Below are 20,146 nucleotides of genomic sequence, written 5' to 3'. Positions count from 1 at the left end.
GTCATATCTGCAGATTTGGAAAGGACTTTCTTAAATTTAGATTTAATTGTTTCTGGAGTGTCCTTAATATCCTTTTTGAAATTTTCCCAAATCAGATGGTATTTGGCCATGCAATTGACTGTTTTTATGGATCAAGAAGAGGCAGAGTACATTTTCCGACCTACAGAATCTAATTTTCTGCCCTCTTTTTCAACAGGGGTGGAGTGCTTTCCCCACCCACCCCTCCCCGATCTATAGCACAATCTACTGCTAAGGAATTAGGTGCAGGATGTTTGAAAAGAAATGTGCAAATCTTCGAAGGTCGAAGTGTAGGTAGATGGCACACCCCAATGCTGACCTTACTGAGTTCACTAATACTGGCAGCATAGGGAGGGCTGCAGGATGAGAGGCAGTCATAGAAGACATGACGTTATACACCGTGTCTTTAACTTCAGGAGCTGGAGGTTTCAGTTCCAGACCGAGGACTTTGGCCAATTCAGCCACTTAGATTCAATAGGATTTTGCCTCTTCTGTGGGAAGATTAGAAGGGTTGTTGGGAACATTTTCATCAGGCAAGGGGTCTGATGGATTTTCTGTGTGGGTAGAATTGTCATCTGAAATAGAAGTGGACATATATTCATTATCTGATTTTTCTCTTTCAGGAACATGGGATTTTTCCTGAAGTATGGCAGAATAGATGATCTTGCAAATCTGAAGAATCCTGAATGAGGAATTATGTTCCTTAGATGGCTTGATTTTGTGAATTAAAAGCAGATTTCATCTTCCTAGGTTTCCAAAGTTTGAATCCTCTATCGTCATAAGGTAGTGAAGGCAAAAGCATATGGAAAGTGTCTTTGAAGCTTCTTAATCTTCTGATAAAGCCTGGATCAAGAGCACTTGATGAGCTCCAACAGTCCATCCTCCTTCTATACAAGGAGTATGAAGGAAGTGAGGGATGGTACCTTTTTTTCCAAGGGTAATTTGGAAAATACGATGGAGAACAAGCAGGTGGACATTGTAAGATACAGTATTAATTGTGCTACTGTATTATGCTTACTTTGTTTATTCTGTATTGAGTATTTGCTGGTCTCTGACAATATCAATAAAATGGATGGATGGATGGATGGATGGATGGATTATCATATTTGTTAGATGAGGTACACGTTCCATGGCACGAAGAACACCTCTTGAACTTTTTTTAGTGTCCGTCAGTACAAATACTGAGAAAACTAATCCAAATTGTAAGGCAAAGAGTAGAGATAAAGCAAACTGTAGCCAAAAAACTGATTCAAACTGTGAATCTTTTTATTTCAGGAACCAAACATTACCAAGGAGCTAATCCTGAGGGTAGCACACGTAAGCGGTTGAGAAGGAACTGAGCAGAAGGGTGCTTCGCCGTTGAAGGTATCAAGTGTGCATGGCACGTGAAGAGCAGAGCTACAGAGCGCTTTGGGGAGCTTGAAAATCGTTCCATGGGGGCTACTGCACAGGTGGATAACCCAAGTTGTGAAGGATACTGGACCACCACAAAGATGTATGGTTTGATCTGGGCTCGTTTTCAAACACTCAACAAACAATGCCCTCAGTTCACATGTAACAAGACTGGGTTGTTCTAAAGTGAAAGCAAAGCATTCACTCTCTTACTCTTAACACCATGCTTCTCCAGCCCTCATTCACAAAACATTATGCCTGCATCTAGTTGTAGGGTGCGGTGAGAGTTGTGGGGGGGATGTCACAAGCTCAGTGCCTGACCACACAGATGCTCTGTTCAGGGTCAGCTAGTACTACTTTAAAAACATTTATGGATATTGGTTATTTCTAAGAGTATTAGCTCTATTTGGATAGTGAATGTAATTCTTACTAAAGGATTTTGTTATATTATTAAAATACAAGCCACCTAATGTCATAGCAGGAAATGACTTGAGAAGTAACCGCCCTGAGCCATTTTGGAAGGGCGGTATAAAAATCAAACAAATAAATAAACAAATAGTAAGCCAGAGGTTGCCGATTCGAATCACCGCTGGTATGTTTCCCAGACTATGGGAGACACCTATGTCGGACAGCAGTGATATAGGAAGATGCTGAAAGGCATTATCTCATACTGCTCAGGAGGCGGAATGGTAAACCCCTCCTGTATTCTACCAAAGACAACCACAGGACTCTGTGATTGCCAGGAGTGGACACCGACTCAATGACACACTTTACCTTTACCATGACAGAACTCTTGAAACTAAATTCCACAGTTAACAAAACCCCATAAGGCCTAAGAAACAATAGCCTGCGCCCAACTCTGCAACCAGGGCGTTGCATGTTTCTGTAAACTCTTAAAGGTGTTTTTTGTATTTTCTTATATCTATGTTCTTTGCAACTGGGTAATGATGATTTTTAAAGTGTGCTACCCCAATATCATCTGGGGGTGCTTTTTGAAGTATTCTTATAGCTGCTGAGTGTTCCTTTTACCTATAACTAAAAGCTGAGAAAGCCTCAGACGGAAGCAGTCTGTAGTATTTTGGATGAAGTTTATTTTTCTTTCTGTTCTTTGCAATTTTAACCAGCCTCTTGAGTGGATTTTTAACTCACGACAAGGAGGCTGGAAAGGGTTTTTTGTCTCTGGTGCAAAACATGCCTCAATTTGATTGTTCAGCAACTCTACCAGGTTTCTCACCACGTGTATGCTGCACGTGAAAGGTTTTTGTACTTTTCCAATAGTAAGAGAAGGAGAGTTTCCCTGGAAATTCACCCAAGCCAGGAATGGGAGAGATAAACTCTGTTAATAGGGTGTGGTGGCAGCGTATTATCTACCAGGAATGTTTTGGGGAACAGCCTTTGCTGGGGAAAGCATAGAGGGGAAGATTCGGCATCTTTTACTTCCCCTCACATGAGCTTGCTTTGAGAAAAAGGCTGGGTTAAATCCGCTACAGCTACAACTTTCTGTTCCTGCATGTAAGTGCTTAGAATGGGGTGTGTTAAACAAGTAACATATTTCACTAACAAATCTATCATCCTGCCTCTCCAAAGATATAATCAGATAAGGCAGCATAAAACACTGAAAATAAATGTTAGTTTTTGTTAACATTTTAATAGTAAAATGTGAGTTGCTCAATCCATGAAAGTATTTAGGAAACATTTGTACAAATTTTAAAAAAAAAATATTTTGGAGTAAATCCTTACCTTAATTCCTGCAAGGACGATGTTCTTAGCTGAAACAAAGAACAAACAGTATGAAGTTCTAATAAAGATTCCTATTAAAGAATTCAGTTATTAATGTTCCATATTCTTCCACAAGCAGTATTTCCTTCTCATTTTACACCTGTGAATTACACAACTATCACTTCTTCCATAGCTGCTTCAATTCAGCAATAGAGGCTGAAGGTCCTAGGGAGGCTTCTGATACCATATGCCTGTATTTGGCCATTTCAGGCATTTCCTGGACCAGACTCATATTCCTTCCTCAGATAATAAGATTGATGAAAGCATAAATAGATAGTTTCTTCTCTTCAATTGCATTGCCTGGGAGCATTTCTCATGGTACAAACTGCATTTCTGTATCCTGCACATTATACTTAGCAAAGAGCATAACTATGGCTTAAGCACAGAGTATATTTAAATTTGAGGCTTACAACACAGTACATTTATAATTACACACAGTAAGTCCACCAGAAGAAGAGAGTTAAAGCAAGCAATTGTTGACACTCTTGCAGCCTCCTGAACCTGCCCAAAAGGCATCGCCAAAGGTTAAGAGACCCTCAGTAATGACACAGATTCTGCTATGCATGGGATACAGGGAGAGGAGGAGAGCTCAGAAACGAGGTGGAGCTCTGCTATAGGAAGGCATACCTTGCCCAGTTCCCAGGCTCTCCCCTCTACCCCTGAGGTCACTCACGATGCAGCTCACATCATTGCTGCATCCCTTGGCAACACCTTTCTGACAGGCTGAGGGGACTACAGCAACATCAGGAACTGCTTGAGCTAACACTCTGACACTATACAATATGCAACAAGAAAAACAACTTTAATAAGGGTTTCTTGACTTACCTATCTCTACTCCCAGCCCACCCATGCCACTCAGGAACACGTGGGACTGAGCCATCTTCTGCATTGCTGTGTCTCCAAGAACATACCTCTGCCGACTAATTAAGAAAAGAGTAAATTGCCATAAAATGTGTGCAGCAGCAAAATTTAATCTGTAGAAAGTTTCATGCAGGACAAAGATGACTGCAATAGGGAAAAACACAATTAGACCCCGAGAAACCACTAATAATGAAATAATGAAGCTTGGCAAATAAGGATCATCCATTATTTGCAAGGTATCAAGATTTGACACTGAAGCCAACAAACAGCATTACCAGCCTTTCAAGACCCTCCAGAAACTTCAATTGGTCCAAAAGCAGCAGCAAGGGTCTTGACAAAAGCAAGTCTCTGGACATATCACACCTTTCTCAGTTTGCTTTTGCACATGATTCAAGGTGCTGGTGCTGACCTTCAAAGTCCTAAACAGTTTCATAGCAGCGTACTTGAAGGGCCATCTCCTCCCATCTGCCCATCTTGTGAGAACTTTCAGAGAAGCCCATCTTGCATGTGCTTTTTCCTCTGGAGGCTCAGCTGTTGGCCATGCAGCAGAAGCTTTTCCCACCCCTGTGGAGATCCAGCACACTTTACTCTTGAAGGTTTTCCAACATCTTGTAAAAACTGTTGGGGCCATTCACATGATTTACCAGGTGGGCAGCTTTGCAAACCTTGCCTTCCTCCCAGACAATCACCCTGTGCTTGGTGGGAGTGCAGAGCATGCTCCCACGCGATCCACGCTGCTCTGTGCAGCACAAAGCAGTGCAAATCGCTCTGAGGCCAGGACTCATTAGCTCAGCCGCTGAATATCCCACAGTGGACCGAGCACATTGTTCCTCTAAGGGGCGCAGAAGTTTCTGGCAGGCCCCCACACAGAAGTTTCTGGCAGGCACACAGTCTCTGCTGCACCGTGCCACCTGAACACTTCCCCTCCTGGGAAGACTGCCAAGCTTTCCCCCTCTCCCCAGCTGGGCTGCCGCTATGCCACCACCTCCTCCTCCCTCCCCCCGCCCCCCACCTAGGCCTCTTCCTCTTCCAGTTCTTTCTGTGCCTCTAGTCCCTAGTAATCTAATAATTAGTAAAGTAGTCCCTAGTCTCTAGTAATTTCTGTGCCTCTAGTCCCTTCAGAGGGGTTCCTAAAGACCACGGGGGAGTCTGTGAAGGTTCCCCCTCCCCGCACCGGCCTCAGTAATCACCGCCGCGGCCCGTTTTACTGTATTTAAGAATTTATATATATATTTAATATATAAATTTTTTATATATATTTTTTCATGAACTGGATGGTTTGAAGGGGGGCCAGACCAAACCAGGCCAGCCAGTTCCGTGCACACCCCTAGAAGACAGGAAGTTGTGGCAGCTCCCCCCTGGCAGGGGAAAAAAGGTAAAAAATTGAACAACAAACTGCTTTCTGTGTGTCTGTGCATGTGCATGAGTTATGTGTGCACACTGCCACAATGCTGCCACCCACGACAAAACTCTTTCCACTCACTAATTTAAAAAAGTAGAGGGAACACTGACTGCACACCAAGCACAGTGCACCAGGGGATTCCCCCAGCGGATGGGCACTCTAGGTCCCCGTCTCTGTGTCAACGTGAGCTGCAAACAGCCCATGCTGACACCCAATCCCAGCAGCCAGGTTAACCTCAGCCAGCAGCTGGGATTTGGGATGGCACCACTGGGATTCCACTAGTTCTCACTGGCAGTCCAAATCTGGGCTTGGGAAGCAGTGCCGCAGCACCAAACCCAGTGCCAAAGTCTGACTGAGCTGAAGTTAAGGGTGCAAATGCACCCTTAACCCAGCTGCTGGAATCATGTTCAAAATTTCTGGAAAGTCATCCAATAACTAGCCCTCCCCCAACCTCCACCATCCATTTGGAAATTGGAGATGATTAGACATGCCTCCCAATTGTCATGTGAACTGTGTAGGTAACCTTTGTATGTGTCAAGTTTCATGTGCCCATCACACAGTGCAAAATTTCTTTCTCTAAAGTCTCAGAATTAGGAAGCCCTAACATTCAAATTTAAGTGAAAGCAAGCCCAATCCACACTTGGTACTATTATGAAAGCACATTTAACACAGATCAATATTTTGTGAGAACTCTTACCTATACAAAGCATCATCAATCTCCATAGAGTCTGCTGCCATTATGATATATTTTCTTTGACTGGAAGACAAATTACAACACAGGCAAGTTCTTTAGTGAACACAATAGCACCATATAGCTCAACTTTGTTTTCTTAACAGAACTAATAAGTTAAAAGATATGAACAGAAATGTGGTTAAGGGAAGAAAGACTAATTGATATAATGCATACTGTACAGTTGCACAAAGAAAACAAACTACAGGCGGACCTTGCTATAAGCGGATCCATGTATTGCCCGCAAAAGGAAGAAAAGGTTTAAAACGGCAAAATAAAGTGCCCTATCTTGCTCTTCAGGCCTCCAGCAATCCAGCAATGCCCCCTAGAACTCAGAAAATTTTCTGCAATTTTTTTGGTGAGGGTTTTCAAGTAAATGAGCCCAAAAACGGCTCTGTTGCCCAAAATGGCAGCCAGAAATGATCTCCATGGTAATTTCCAGCTGCCGTAGATATGTGGAATTAACCCCTTATGGGCTGGGGTTTTTTACACATATGCCAAGGTTGGGTGTCACTCACCCAAGTTCTGGGGGACATTGCTGGATCGCTGGAGATTGCTGGATCGCTGGATTGCTGGATCGCTGGACATTGCTGGATCGCTGGAGGCCTGAAGAGAATGGCACTTTATTTTGCCCTTTTAAACATTTTCCTCCCTTTGGGGGCAAATTTCAGGCCTCCGGGAACCTAAACCCCACAATCCTATTGCCCCAATGACTCAGTATTTGCTGTTTCCATATCCATGCTAACTGCAGAGAACGGAACCGCCACGAATACTGAGATTCTGTATTAGGAAACCAAAGGTACCCCTAATTCACTCTTTACACAGCATATTAATGTACATAAAGTTATTGGATATAAAAACCAGAAGACGATTAACTTGGAGCACAATCTTATCCCAATTTAACACCAGCTTGCACCTTTCAGAATCAGTCTTCCACACCAACAATGACACACTGGCACTGGGAAATAATTGTATTTTAAAATGTACATTGCATAGGGATGCACATGTCAGGCGGAACAGAAATATGTTAGATAGATATGATGCTGTGCCAGAATATCCCCAATGCCAGAGCTACATCATCAGCAGAGACATGCCAGGGATGGAGCAGGCTTAGTCTGCAGCAAGGGTCAGGGGCAAGGAGATCAAGCTATCCCAAAAAGACTGATGGGACTAAAAAGAGTACGTGTGCAACAGGAGAAGGAAAGCGAGGGCTAAGTTACAAGCCTTAAAGCCTACAGCTTACAAATGTTGGAGTTACGCACGATGTCCACAAGGGCCGCTACCCGAACACACACCTCACAATATCAGGAGAGGAGAGCTGGTCTTGTGGTAGCAAGCATGACTTGTCCCCATAGCTAAGCAGGGTCTGCCCTGGTTGCATCTGAATGGGAGACTGGAAGTGTGAGCACTGCAAGATATTCCCCTCAGGGGGTGAAGCTGCTCTGGGAAGAGCAGAAGGTTTCAAGTTCCCTCCCTGGCTTTTCCAAGATAGGGCTGAGAGAGATTCCTGCCTGCAACCTTGGAGCAGCCGCTGCCAGTCTGTGAAGACAATACTGAGCTAGATAGACCAATGGTCTGACTCAGTATATGGCAGTTCCCTATGTACTGAACTCAAAGGAGAATCAAAACACACTAGCCCCACAACTCCTCTCCCAAGCATAAGAGTCAGATCTATTCTACACATGATCACAGCATACCAACAGCAGCAGACACATTCAACAAGGAGCCCATAACACAGATGGCAAGGTAATCAGCATTACATTAGACTAGGCATCCTTCTGGTCTAATGTACACAGACTAGAGCACACAAAAGGGAGCTTTGGTGATGGGAACTAGGGAAGAAGGGTACTGTGCACACAAAAAGATGTACTTTTCACAGTCAGACTTCAGAACACATATTGGAAGCGCAGATTATTAACATGCTAACATTGTCTTCAGGCCTGGTCCAAGACCTGGTGAACTGAAGCGATGTGGTTAACTGCTGCCCCCCAGCCTGCCAACTGCCCTCTACACCAGTGTTTCTCAACAGCCGGCGCCTGATGCGAGCAAAGGGGCGGCACTGCCGGGTGCGCGCAGCTGCCGGCTCGCTTTTATACAGCGCCACACACGCCCGCCGCCTCCCCTCTCTCCTCCTCCAGGGACCTTCTTAAAAGGCACCCTTTCTCTCCCTTTGCAAGCTGGACAAAATGCAGGTTCCTGCCACACACCACCTCCCTGAGCTCTTCTGCCAGGAGGAGAGGGGAGCACCTTTCCCCGCCTTTTCTTAAGCCTCAAAGTCTCCATATTAAAGGCAAACAAGCCCGGCTCCTCTCCTCATCTCTTAGCAATAGCCATCCATCCCGCCTTCCCCCGCTCTCCAGCCCCGCCTCAGCCGCAGCTACTACAGCAGCAGGGACTGGAGTGGACATTTCTGCTGAGTCCCGCCCCCTCCGCGCTTCCTCTGGCTTGGGGCCGCCACAGCGAGCCAGCCCTTGCATGTGCAATCGCCTCGTCAGTGTAACCTTCCCGTCCCAGCAAAACAAGCAAACACCTTTACAGAGAAAGAAGGGGAAAGTCTTAAGATTCCGCGCACGCACAACAATATCGGGCGCCTGGGACTTCCCCCCGATAAGTGATGATGCACACACGATGAAAAGAATCGGAAAAGGTTAAGTAAACAAGTAGCATGTAAACATGTAGTTTTAAAATTTTAATGTTCACATTAACTTAATTTCTTGTGTGCATTTTGATGAGTATGTAAATAGTATGTAAATAAAATACAGTTTATTGTTTAACAAATTTTATTTTATGATATTATTTTAATTGCAATGTTAGGTGTTATATCTGTTAGATATATAACATAAAATTAAACTTGCAACCCCTTTACTAACTGCTGGTCCGGGAAACTGCACACAAAGAATGTAGCGGTCCTTGACACTCTGCAAAAATGATTTAGCGGTCCTTGAGTCCAAAAAGGTTGAGAAACACTGCTCTACACAATGGTGCATCACTTTTCCCTCTACCCCTACAAGACATGCCATTTTCCCTTTCCCCAATCTTGCTCTCTGCCCCCACAGTGTGGGAAGCTTGTACTGCCTGCCAGATTCAATCCCCACAATCTGAACTCTGCCCCTCGAAACCCCCCCCCCTTATTTGGTTAATCTCCTGGTTAAAAATGCTGGAGGAGTCACTGCACTTGCTCTACAAAAAGCAGAGAATGGAGCAGTCAGAACAGTTTCAAGGACATTTCTTGCTGCTCTGTGCCACTCACAGCCTTTTGAAGATCAGGAAGGGAAGAGGAGGAGGAGGAGGGTGGCGGTGGTCGCGGCTGTTACACACAGCCACTAGGTGGGGTTTTGGGGAGGCAGTGGGCCAATCTGCAGCCTGAGCCAGCTGCTTCACGGAGCCTCAGTAGCGGGGTGGCCATGCTTTTCTTCTCAGAACCCTGATAAGATCTCCTCCTCTAGATGCCAGACACAAACAAGAACTTCTACTCCTCTATCCCAGCTGAGGATGAAGACCAACAAGTGAGTGATACTATGCCTCAAAGCAGAGTTTCTCAACGTGTGGGTCCCCAGATGTTCTTGGTCTTCAACTCCCATAATCCCCAGCCCCATTGGCCTTTGGTTGGGAATTATGGGAGTTGAAGTCCAATTACATCTGGGGACCCACACGTTGAGAATCCCTGCCTCAAAGTGTGGCCGCGTCGTAAGTCTCTCATAGCTCTTCACCTTGCCCTTTCACCATTTAGTTCTTCCCTCAGCAGCTAGTAACAGTATCTCCCAAACAACAGACACAAGGGTACGCATGGACTGTGCAGAAGGTGGGAGGGAGCACTGGTGGTTATTCACACCCAGATGTAGGTAAGCTTTCTGAGGTGAATGCCAAGCATTCCACTCTCTCTGCTGATGCTCATGAACCCTTTTGATTTGCAGGACCACAGCTTGGCCACAAGAAGCAGAACAAACAGTAGTTGCAGAGCCCCCTGCAAATCCCTAACGAGGAAGAGTAACTACTGCTCAGTCACTATCATCTCTGCTCCAAATTGAAGGGGAGACGGTGGGGGAGTTTGTTCTTTGATGATCTGCTGCCTCCAATTATATTGTTGGATGTATTTGTTTTTAAGGTATGGGTTTTAAGTTTTTTCTGAGCCACTCTGAGCATTATTTTAAAGAAGAAACATTTAACTAAATAAATATATATGTTATGTTATATATACCCATGTGCACCATGTACTTCCAGGCGAGGCAGACACTGGGGCAGCAGGGAGGTACGCTGCCGCCCTGGACACTTTTAAAATGGAGCACTGGCAGGGGAAATGTGGCAGGAGGGGTAAGGGCACCTGCCCTTAAAGGTATGCCCCCCCCCCTTTGAACCTCCCCCTCTGTTGCCAGATTTGGCTTTTTTAAAGCCAAATTTTGGGTTGCGGCCCATTTGACCGACAAGTATACCCCTTAGGTTTTGGCAACAGTGACCTCCCCCACCAGTTCTGTGCACATCCCTAGTATTGAGAGCCATCTTGCCTCTGAGGCTGGAGGTGGCCCATAGCCACCAGACTAGTAGCTAGTGATAGACCTGTCCTCCATGAGTCAATGTCTCAGCCCCTTTTAAAGCCATCCAAGCTAGTGGCCACCACCACATCCCATGGCAGAGAATTCCATAGATTAATTATGCACTGTGTGAAAAAGTAGTTCCTTTTGTTGGTCCTAAATTTCCTGGCTTTCAGTTTCACGTGATGAACCCTGGTTCTAGTGCTGTGGGGGAGGGGGATGTCTCTTTGTCTACTCACTCTACTACATGAATAATTTTATACACCTCTACCATGTCTCTCCATAGTCACCTCTTTTCCAGGTGAAAAAGCCCAAGATGCTGTAGCCCCGCCTCATAAGGAAGTTAAAAAGGACTGGTCCCAGTACAATCACTGGATTATTTTGTTCAATTTTACCCCTCTCCCAATTACAAAGCAATGGTGGGGCGGAGATTGAGTACACACACACACACACTCTCTCTCTCTCTCTCTCTCCCTGGAGATTATTTATTTATTTATTTTATTGTTGCATTTATATACCGCCTTTCGTTACAAGACAACCCCAAGGTGGTTTACAAAAGTTAAAACATACAATAAAAAGACAATAAAAATATTAAGCTAAAAAATATAAAAACAAACCAAATTTAAAATCTATAAAATACAAGCATAAAAACAATACAACAGATAAAAACACACAGAAGCAGCAGTAAAAACTATTATGTAAAAGCCTGGATAAAAAGCCAAGTTTTAAAAAGCTTTCTAAAAGCCGTGATGGAGTCTGAGGAGCGAATGGCCACTGGAAGAGCATTCCAAAGTCTGGGGGCAGCAACAGAGAAGGTCCTGTCCCGAGTGCACGACAGCTGGGCCTCTCTCATTGTCGGCACCCGGAGCAGGGCCCCCTCAGATGTCCTCGTCAAGTGGGCAGCAACCCTTGGGAGCAGGCGGTCCCTCAATTACCCCGGACCCAAACCGTTAAGGGCTTTAAAGGTCAAAACCAACACCTTGAATTGGACCCGGAAACGAACCAGCAGCCAGTTCAACTTTCAGAATGGGGGTGATGTGCTCCCAACAAGCAGCTCTGGATAAAACCCTAGCTGCCACGTTTTGCACTAGCTTATTACTTGAAATAGCATGTTTTGCACTAGCTTATTACTTGAAATACCACATTTTGCACTAGCTAATTACTTGAAATAGCAATTACTTAATAGCAATTACTTGAAAGAAGTTAGTTATAACTTTCAAACTGCCCAATTCAACTTATGTTGTATTAGCATCCATTCATTATATTGCACTGTTTCATAAAATTGTGTTTTTTTAGAAATGGAAAAATTTCCATTAAAAAAAAAAAAGTAGTGGCAATCTTTCCACCCCACATCATTGTGAGCGGGTTTCACATCACAAGACATTTAAATACCAGATCTTGTTCTGCATGGACTATTCCATTGATAGTTGTTATTTTCAATACTGTGTATATAATTAAAGTGGGTCACTGGTTTCATCCAGAGCAGTGACAAATGCACTCATTGTTGTGCTAAACCTTCAATGCATCTCAGAACCTTCCATTGTTCTAACCCATTATCTGATATAAGCTTTTCCAGGATCTAAAAGCTTACTAATTCAATTCATATCACTAAACACACAACCCCCTTTTTATTTTAGAAAATGGAGGGGTCAGGCAGACCAAGGAGCATTTTTGCTGGGATCCTAGTGGGTCAGAGCAAGAGCTAAACAACTACTTCTGCACTCTGTTTCAACAAATGAGTCTGCTTTGTACCAAGTAGTACAACAAATGAGTACCTGCCTTGTACCACTGTCCACTCTAATATACCAACTCAGACAGTCTTTGGGGAGGTCAGGATGGCATGTCTTAAACTCAGGGCTCCACAAATCCACTCACCAGTGTTCCAGTAACTTAGATGAGAACCCCTGTTCAGCAAAACATGAGAAAACCCTTAATCCAATAAAGGGAGAGAAGGAGGGATCTCATGTCAACTGCTGCGGTCTGAAGTAACCAGAGGCAGTAAAGAGATGGACTGATTCCATGTGCTCCAAAGCCCAACACAACAACACCACACCTCTCCTTCCCCAAATTCTCTGTCATGTACAATTGGTGACCACATATTATGGATGGTCAGCAACACTAACCAAAATGTGTAGACCGCTGGCTTTGTGACTGAGCTATGTGCCCAGTTACACATCAGTGACTGATGTGCTAAACACAGTAAGTACATAGTGACACTGGAGTGATACAGTCCCCATTCAGTCAATTTTAGACTAAAAAGATATGTGGGAGACTTTACAAGTAGAGATGAAATACAGCTAAGCAATAACGCTAATATTCTGTCCCTGACAAACCATCAAGCAGTAACAGAGTGCAGCATCCTCTATTGATCACTTCTAGCAGGACTGGGAAAATAATTCAAATTAGAAGCCTATCATGCAGGGGTTTAGGAAAAATGACGTAAAGTCCTTAAATACCAGCATCAGTCTTTAAGGACCACAAGTATACACCGTAGGATTTCAACATCTACCATTTCAAAATCACAATGAGCAGTGACAAACATCCTCAGCTGTAATATGTACACCTTGACATCTTATTATTATGATTATTATTCCCCTCCATTAATTAATACTTTCTTCTAATCAGCATTTTAAGAATAGTTAAAGCTAATTACTACTAAAATCTTTAGAACATACAGAAATATATTTCTAGATCTTCCCCCTTAGGCAATCCAAGCATGAATATAGTTTTGCTGAAAATTCCATCATCTTAATGACTGCTGAGAACTGTGACCAATTTTGCTAGATTTACTTGAGAGGAATGGTACAATTTTTATGCAGGACTAGTTGGTCCAAATAAGTTGCTAGTACTGGATAGGGCAGTAAATACCAGGAAAATTGAAACAAAATTAGACATAGAACTATTATTATTATTATTATTATTATTATTATTATTATTATTATTATTATTATTTTATTACATTTATATCCCGCTCTTCCTCCAAGGAGCCCAGAGCGGTGTACTACATACTTAAGTTTCTCTTTCACAACAACCCTGTGAAGTAGGTTAGGCTGAGAGAGAAGTGACTGGCCCAGAGTCACCCAGCTAGTATCATGGCTGAATGAGGATTTGAACTCGGGTCTCCCCGGTCCTAGTCCAGCATTCTAATCACTACAGCACACTGGCTCTCTACACATGCTCTCAGAACTACTGGTATTCTTTCAAAGCTTCAGAGTACAGTGTTAATAGTAAAAGGAGTACTTCTTCATTTTCGGTCAATCAGTTACAGTGATTCTACATTCTAGCAAACCTTCAGAAGTATATCACTAGCCCCCCTGTAAGAAGGTAAGTAATGGCAGACAAGCTTCCTTGAAAGAGGTGTTCTCATTACTACTGAACTTCTCCCACAATATGCAGTTGCAGGACTGTATACATTGTATACTCACTTCACGTGGGATGACAGCAATGTGCAGAATTCTCAGCAAGACCCAGGGATTCTAGACAGCCAAGTTGATACAGAAAGTGTTCTCAGAAGACAGAAACATTGAACACCACTGCTATAATTCTTGAAAACTGGAATTGTGATATAGAATGTTTCATAGTCATTTGGACCTCGATGGGTAGACATCACATTATCCATCCACTGTTCCCTCTAAGGGGTGTGCACATGCACGTGCTTCACGTTTTCTGAGGTCCGCTCAGTTAATTTTAGATCCCGCTCAGGTTGAATTAGGCAGGTCCCACTCTGAATGCATGTGTGCACATAGTGCCTTGATACTGCTATCCAGAACAAAACTCATTCCACACATAGATGAAAAAAATTAGAGGGACCACTGTATCCAGCCACTAACCATGATTAAGAGATTTCTAACAGACAATGGAATCACACACTCCCTTACCATATGAAATCCACCCCGACTCCTAAACTATAGTTTTGTTACATGTGCAGAATGCAGCATTCTACACCAACTGTAATTTCCAAAGGGCCTTCAAGGCCATTCCCATGTACAGCATATTGCAGTAATCTAAATACAAGATGATAAGAACATGGATCATTGTAGCCAGGTCTGCCTGTCCCAGAAATAGGCACACATGGTATACTAGCCAAAGCTGGGCAAAAGCAACCCTGGCCACAGCCACTAGCTGAGCATCTAGCACAGGCCTGCACAATATAAGGCCCGGGGGCCAGATTTGGCCTGCAGGGGCTATTTTACTGGCCCCCAGGTATCCTGCAGCAACACAGGATCTGGAAACTACCATATAGTGCCATACTATGCATGTTTTCTCATAAATATGTTCCATGGTGTTCCCAGTGAGGCTTACTCCCATGTGTGCATGCCTAGGATTGCAGCCTGAAAGCAATGACAATTTAGGGAGAGGAGAAGACTTGGCATTTGTTTGGGGCTGGCATGCACTCCAGGGACCCCACCCCAGGGACCCCACTGATTGAGCAGGGACAGGATCTATTCTTTGGCCACTATCCTTGGTTGAAACTATGGGTCCATTGACAGGGGAAATAGATCCACAAGTAACTAATAATATTTTTAATTTTAATGTAATGTGCTAAAATTGACTTTGGTCCCTGCACGCCAAGTTGTGAATGGTTCCAGCCCACTAGAGCATTTGAGTTGTGCAGCCCTGATCTAGCAGCAAAGTCAGGTCCAGGAGCACTTCCAAGCTGCAAACCTGTTCTTTCAGAGGAAGTGTAATCCCATCCAGAACAGGCCAACATCCCATTCCTATGTCAGCAGATCTCCTAGTCAGGAGAAGCTCTGTCTTATCTGGATTTTAGGAGTGTGCACGGTTCAGTCCGGCAACATTCCATAGAACGCCGGATCGACCCGGAGGTCCGGCGGTCCGGCACAGGGGGGCCCTGTTGCTTTAAGCGGGGGGGTGGTAGTACTTACCCCCCCCCGCTCTTCCCCCTCCGGCGCTGTTCCGATCAAGGAATCTTCTTGGGGCGGCAGAGTTCCTCTCTGCCGCCCCTGCCTGCCCCTGTCGTTGTCTTAAAATGCCTCCAATGCTGCCCTCGTCGTTCCTAAAGCCCACAGACGAGCACTAGCGGCGCGCATGCGCCCTGCGCGCCGCGCGCTCGTCTCTGACGCTGCCGCGCGCGCTGTGACATATGCGGCGCCGCATACGTCACGGCGCGCGCGGCAGCGTCAGAGACGAGTGCGCGGCGCGCAGGGCGCATGCGCGCCGCTAGCGCTCGTCTGTGGGCTTTAGGAATGACGAGGGCAGCATTGGAGGCATTTTAAGACAACGACAGGGGCAGGCAGGGGCGGCAGAGAGGAACTCTGCCGCCCCAAGAAGATTCCTTGATCGGAACAGCGCCGGAGGGGGAAGAGCGGCGGGGGGGGGGGGTAAGTACTACCACCCCCCCCGCTTAAAGCGACAGGCCCCCCCTGTGCTGGTCCGGGGGGCCTCTGAATCTTGCACACCCCTACTGGATTTAGTATCAGCTTTAGCCCTTGTCCATCCCAGCATGGCCTCCAGATATTTATTTAGAACGAACAAGCATCTCCAGCTGGGGATGGTAATGAGGTGTAAAACTGGGTGTCATTAGCATACTGGTAGCACCCCACACCAAACCCACAGACAACCTCTGCCAACAATTTCATGTAGATGTTAAAGAGCATGGGGAACAGAATGGAACCCTATAGGACATTTAAGCCATAAGTTATGGCATTAAGCAGAAATGCCCCAGCACCACCACCTTCTGAAGCCTAGCTGACAGGAAAGAAGAGACAATTCAAAACAGGGTCTCCTAGTCTCACTCTTGCCAGGCAGTCCAGAAGTATACTATGGTTGATGGTACCCAAAGCCACCTCCAGCAGAATCAACCGGGATACGCTCCCCTGTCAAACTTCCATCATAGATTGTCCACTAGAACAACCAAGGTTGTTTCTATCTCAAAACCAGGCTAGAACCGTGATTGACTCATGAATTCAAACTAAGAGCAGTATTGCAATAATTACTTATAGTATATTTGGCACCCAGTATTGCAAGAATTACCATCAGTACATACAATGCATAACCCAAAAGGCAGGCCTCTGTTTTTTGTAAGCTCAGTAAGGAGCTTACAATCTATATTTGAACAAAGGGGGAAGCGGCGATATAGAAAAGGAGAAGGAAGGAGAGATAAGGGTACTTCCCATATGGCATTTTTGCTACACAGCTGTAGCAAAAATGGGGGAAATAGCAATAGCAATAGCAATAGCACTTACATTTATATACCGCTCTATAGCCGGAGCTCTCTAAGCGGTTTACAATGATTTAGCATATTGCCCCCAACATTCTGGGTACTCATTTTACCGACCTTGGAAGGATGGAAGGCTGAGTCAACCTTGAGCCCCTGGTCAGGATCGAACTTGTAACCTTCTGGTTACAGGGCGGCAGTTTTACCACTGCGCCACCAGGGGCTCTCCACCAGGGGCAGTTTTACCACTGCGCCACCAGGAAATGTTACAACCATGGGCTCTGTCATGTCTGAAAATAGGACACAAGTCTATTTTGCCGACTGCATATGTCTGCAGAATATATGCATATGGAAAGTTGCATTGGTTTATATTTAATGTTTATGCAAATGGAAAGATGCACCAATTGCATATTTCAAAGTGAAAACACATTGCATAAATATACAGCAGAACAGGTCCCTCTGCCTATTCTACTGCATGTTCTTTACATGACAGTGATCATGTATATATTTTCTCACTAGAGATATCTATGTGGGAAGAATGTCACTTGTGAACTAAAGTCAGGGGCGTAACTACAATTAGGCAGGGGGAGGCCGTTGTCTTGGGGCCCCCTGCCTTGGGGGGGGCCTCAGAGGCTCTCCCCCACCCGATCTTCCTTTTGAAGTCATTAAAAAAAATTCTCCTCCTTGTTCTGGCGCTATTTCCTTGTTGTTTGTCTCCGCGAGTCCACCCTTGGAGGGGCCCCTCAGAGGCTCTCCCCAAGGTGTTATCTATACCTTGCAACTAGTTGGGATAGTTAGCAGAGACATCGGGCCAGAGGAAGGAGAGGTAAGCGGTGACGGGGGGGGCCATTTAAGAATCTTGTCTCAGGGCCGACTCCAACCTAGTTATGCCCCTGACTAAAGTAAAAGTGTGCCGTCAAGTCGATTTCGTCTCCTGGCGCCCACAGAGCCCTGTGGTTTTCTTTGGTAGGATGAGCCATTGCCTCCTCCTGCGCAGTATGAGATGATGCCTTTCAGCATCTTCTTATATCGCTGCTGCCCGATATAGTACCAGCAGGGATTTGAAACAATAACCTTGTGATTGTTAGTCAAGCATTTCCCCGCTGCGCCACTACAAACCACAGAGAGAAAGAAAGAAAGGGAGAGGCAAGGGTAACAAAAAGAGAGCCATGAACACAAGCAAATACAGTTATTACTGGCAAGGAAGACTAGTTACTGATCAGGGCTGCTCTGTCCACCTTAACTGTCACTATTCTTCTTCTACTACTGTTCTTCTGCTACTTCTTCTACTACTGTTTATATTGCTTTTCTCTCCGAAATACAAAGGTGCCCCAAGACTCCCCTGTTCCTTTCAAAACAGTAAGTCCACCTCCATAATGTCCTCTTCACACTCCTCCTCCATAGAATTTCTTGGCATATCTCAAACCATCTCTACACCATCCCTTCTCTCTAATCCAAGGGATAGGCAAGTAGAGCCCCCAAGAGGCATAAACTGGCCCAATGGCTACCCGCCATGCATAAGAGAGAGATGTAAAAGAAACAAACCAATTTGTCCAGAGGCCTGGAGGAAAGCCTTGGTTTTCCACTGCTATTCATCCCATTTTCAAAGCCTGCTCCAAGAAATCTATCAAGCTTCTCCCCGCCTAGTGCTTAGTTCTGTTTAAAAAGAAACGCTCCATTTGGCACTGACTGCTATGTCTTTTTGGTGCAAGATGAAGCCTTTATTTGCTTAAATCTTTTAACACTTTCCCTCCACCCCCATCAAGTCTGGAGCAGTGACTTGTGCATAGATACAGTAAAACTGCCTGCCCACCAAGGAGGTTGACTGTTGCATCCCTGCATCAGGAGTGACCACATGAATCAATCTTCTCCAATGTAGAGCAGCAGCAGGATCACCATTAGCAAGCGGATTACATGAAAAAAAGAACCTGATGAGGGACTCGTACAGAGCCATAGCAGCCTCCCCTGTAAGAGGGTATTTTACTTCCGGCAGCCTTTAACCAAAGCGCACTTAATAGTGGTCCTCCAGCACAACTGGGAATCACTGCTACCGTGATCTCTTGGTATACGGAGAGTCTCGGAAACGCGATGAGAGACGGTGTGCTCTGCATCTGCTCACAGGCACTATTATTGCGTATTTCTTATCTTTCTGGAGATTAAGATCTGAAAATGAACATGAGGAAATCCCCTACTCACGTTTTCTTCATGGGTAGGAAATACGCCCCGTTTATATGATTTCTCCTCCTCCGTCCCATATATGCCCCCCTCCATCCCCTTCCAAACAATAATTGCGGGGGGCCCCCATTCATTTCCTCCTCGCATAAACAAAGACTAGACGCTGATTCCCGCTCCTCAGCAATGAAGGCAGTGTGAAAGCGGCAGGACCGGCCTCCAGGAACCGGGGTTCCGCCGGACGGCCAGGCCTGCCTGGAAGCTCTCACCACTATCGCCCAAGCGCCGCATGGAAACGGCTTCCTTCTTGCTCCCCGCCTCGGCCGCCAGTCTCTGCGCGCTCTTTCTCCTCACCGTGGCTGCTCTGGGGTGCTCGTGGGCCTTGGAGGGAGGCACTAGCGGAGCCCGCTTCAGGCACGCCTCGGGATGAAAAAGCAGGAACAAGCAAGGCGCCGGTGTAGCACCACTTTCCCCTACCCATCAACGAGCGGAATTGACCTTCAGGGTAAGGGCACTGGCTTCACTGGAGAGACTGAGCATGCTCTCTTCTTGCCAGTTCTCCGGGGATTTCACAGAAATTCACATTTGTCCTTTGGATGCACTACTGGAGTCATTCTTTAATGTTTCAGAGTAGTTTTTACAAAATTACACATACAACCACATCTGATGTTTTTCTGCAGAACCTGGATTGCCTTTCTTTGATATTTTATGCAGGACTGAAAATCAGAGGGGTTTTGGTCAGAAAACGAAAAGGAGTTTCATTTGCCCCTACTGAGCATGCTCCAATGCTTATGAGCATGCTCAGATGCACCGGGCCGGGCTCGCTGATGGGCAGGGGAAAGTACTGCTATAGAGTTGCTATGAGCCTTCACCGATTTCTTCCTAGTCAACAGAGAGAGGGAAGCAGGAAGTTGCCTCCTCCTTCCCTGGGAGGAGGACGGGCAGAGCTGGGCCCAGCCCTCCTCCCTCCCAGTCTCCTCCCTCGCCTTTGCCCGAATTAGGGAGGGAGCGGAGCAGCAAGTGACTCCGGCTGGCAGCAGGCGGGACAGGGGGCCGTGACCGCTGGGGCTGCTCCCTATGGGAGG

General features: G+C 45.5%; 1 protein-coding gene across 5 annotated transcripts in view; it reads right to left on the bottom strand.

The window, feature by feature from the left end:
* UBA6 (ubiquitin like modifier activating enzyme 6) overlaps positions 1-19,687 on the bottom strand; it is a 134,111-nt gene extending 114,424 nt beyond the window's left edge. The window contains exons 1-5 of one of the 5 annotated variants that reach the window (XM_053260684.1): positions 19,086-19,236; positions 14,137-14,187; positions 6,150-6,209; positions 4,015-4,109; positions 3,151-3,179 (exon numbers count right to left, since the gene is read on the bottom strand). In XM_053260684.1, coding sequence (XP_053116659.1) covers positions 3,151-3,179; positions 4,015-4,109; positions 6,150-6,190 — 165 coding nt within the window. In that variant the 5' untranslated portion in view covers positions 6,191-6,209; positions 14,137-14,187; positions 19,086-19,236. The other 4 variants (XM_053260682.1, XM_053260685.1, XM_053260681.1 and 1 more) reach the window with 4 other exon arrangements.
* Between the last annotated feature and the right edge of the window lie 459 nt (positions 19,688-20,146).

This window comes from Hemicordylus capensis, chromosome 6 (assembly GCF_027244095.1).
Source record: "Hemicordylus capensis ecotype Gifberg chromosome 6, rHemCap1.1.pri, whole genome shotgun sequence".
Taxonomy (NCBI): Eukaryota; Metazoa; Chordata; class Lepidosauria; order Squamata; family Cordylidae; genus Hemicordylus; species Hemicordylus capensis.
Note: the sequence above shows the minus strand (reverse complement) of the source record. Positions and strands in the feature narration are given on the sequence as shown.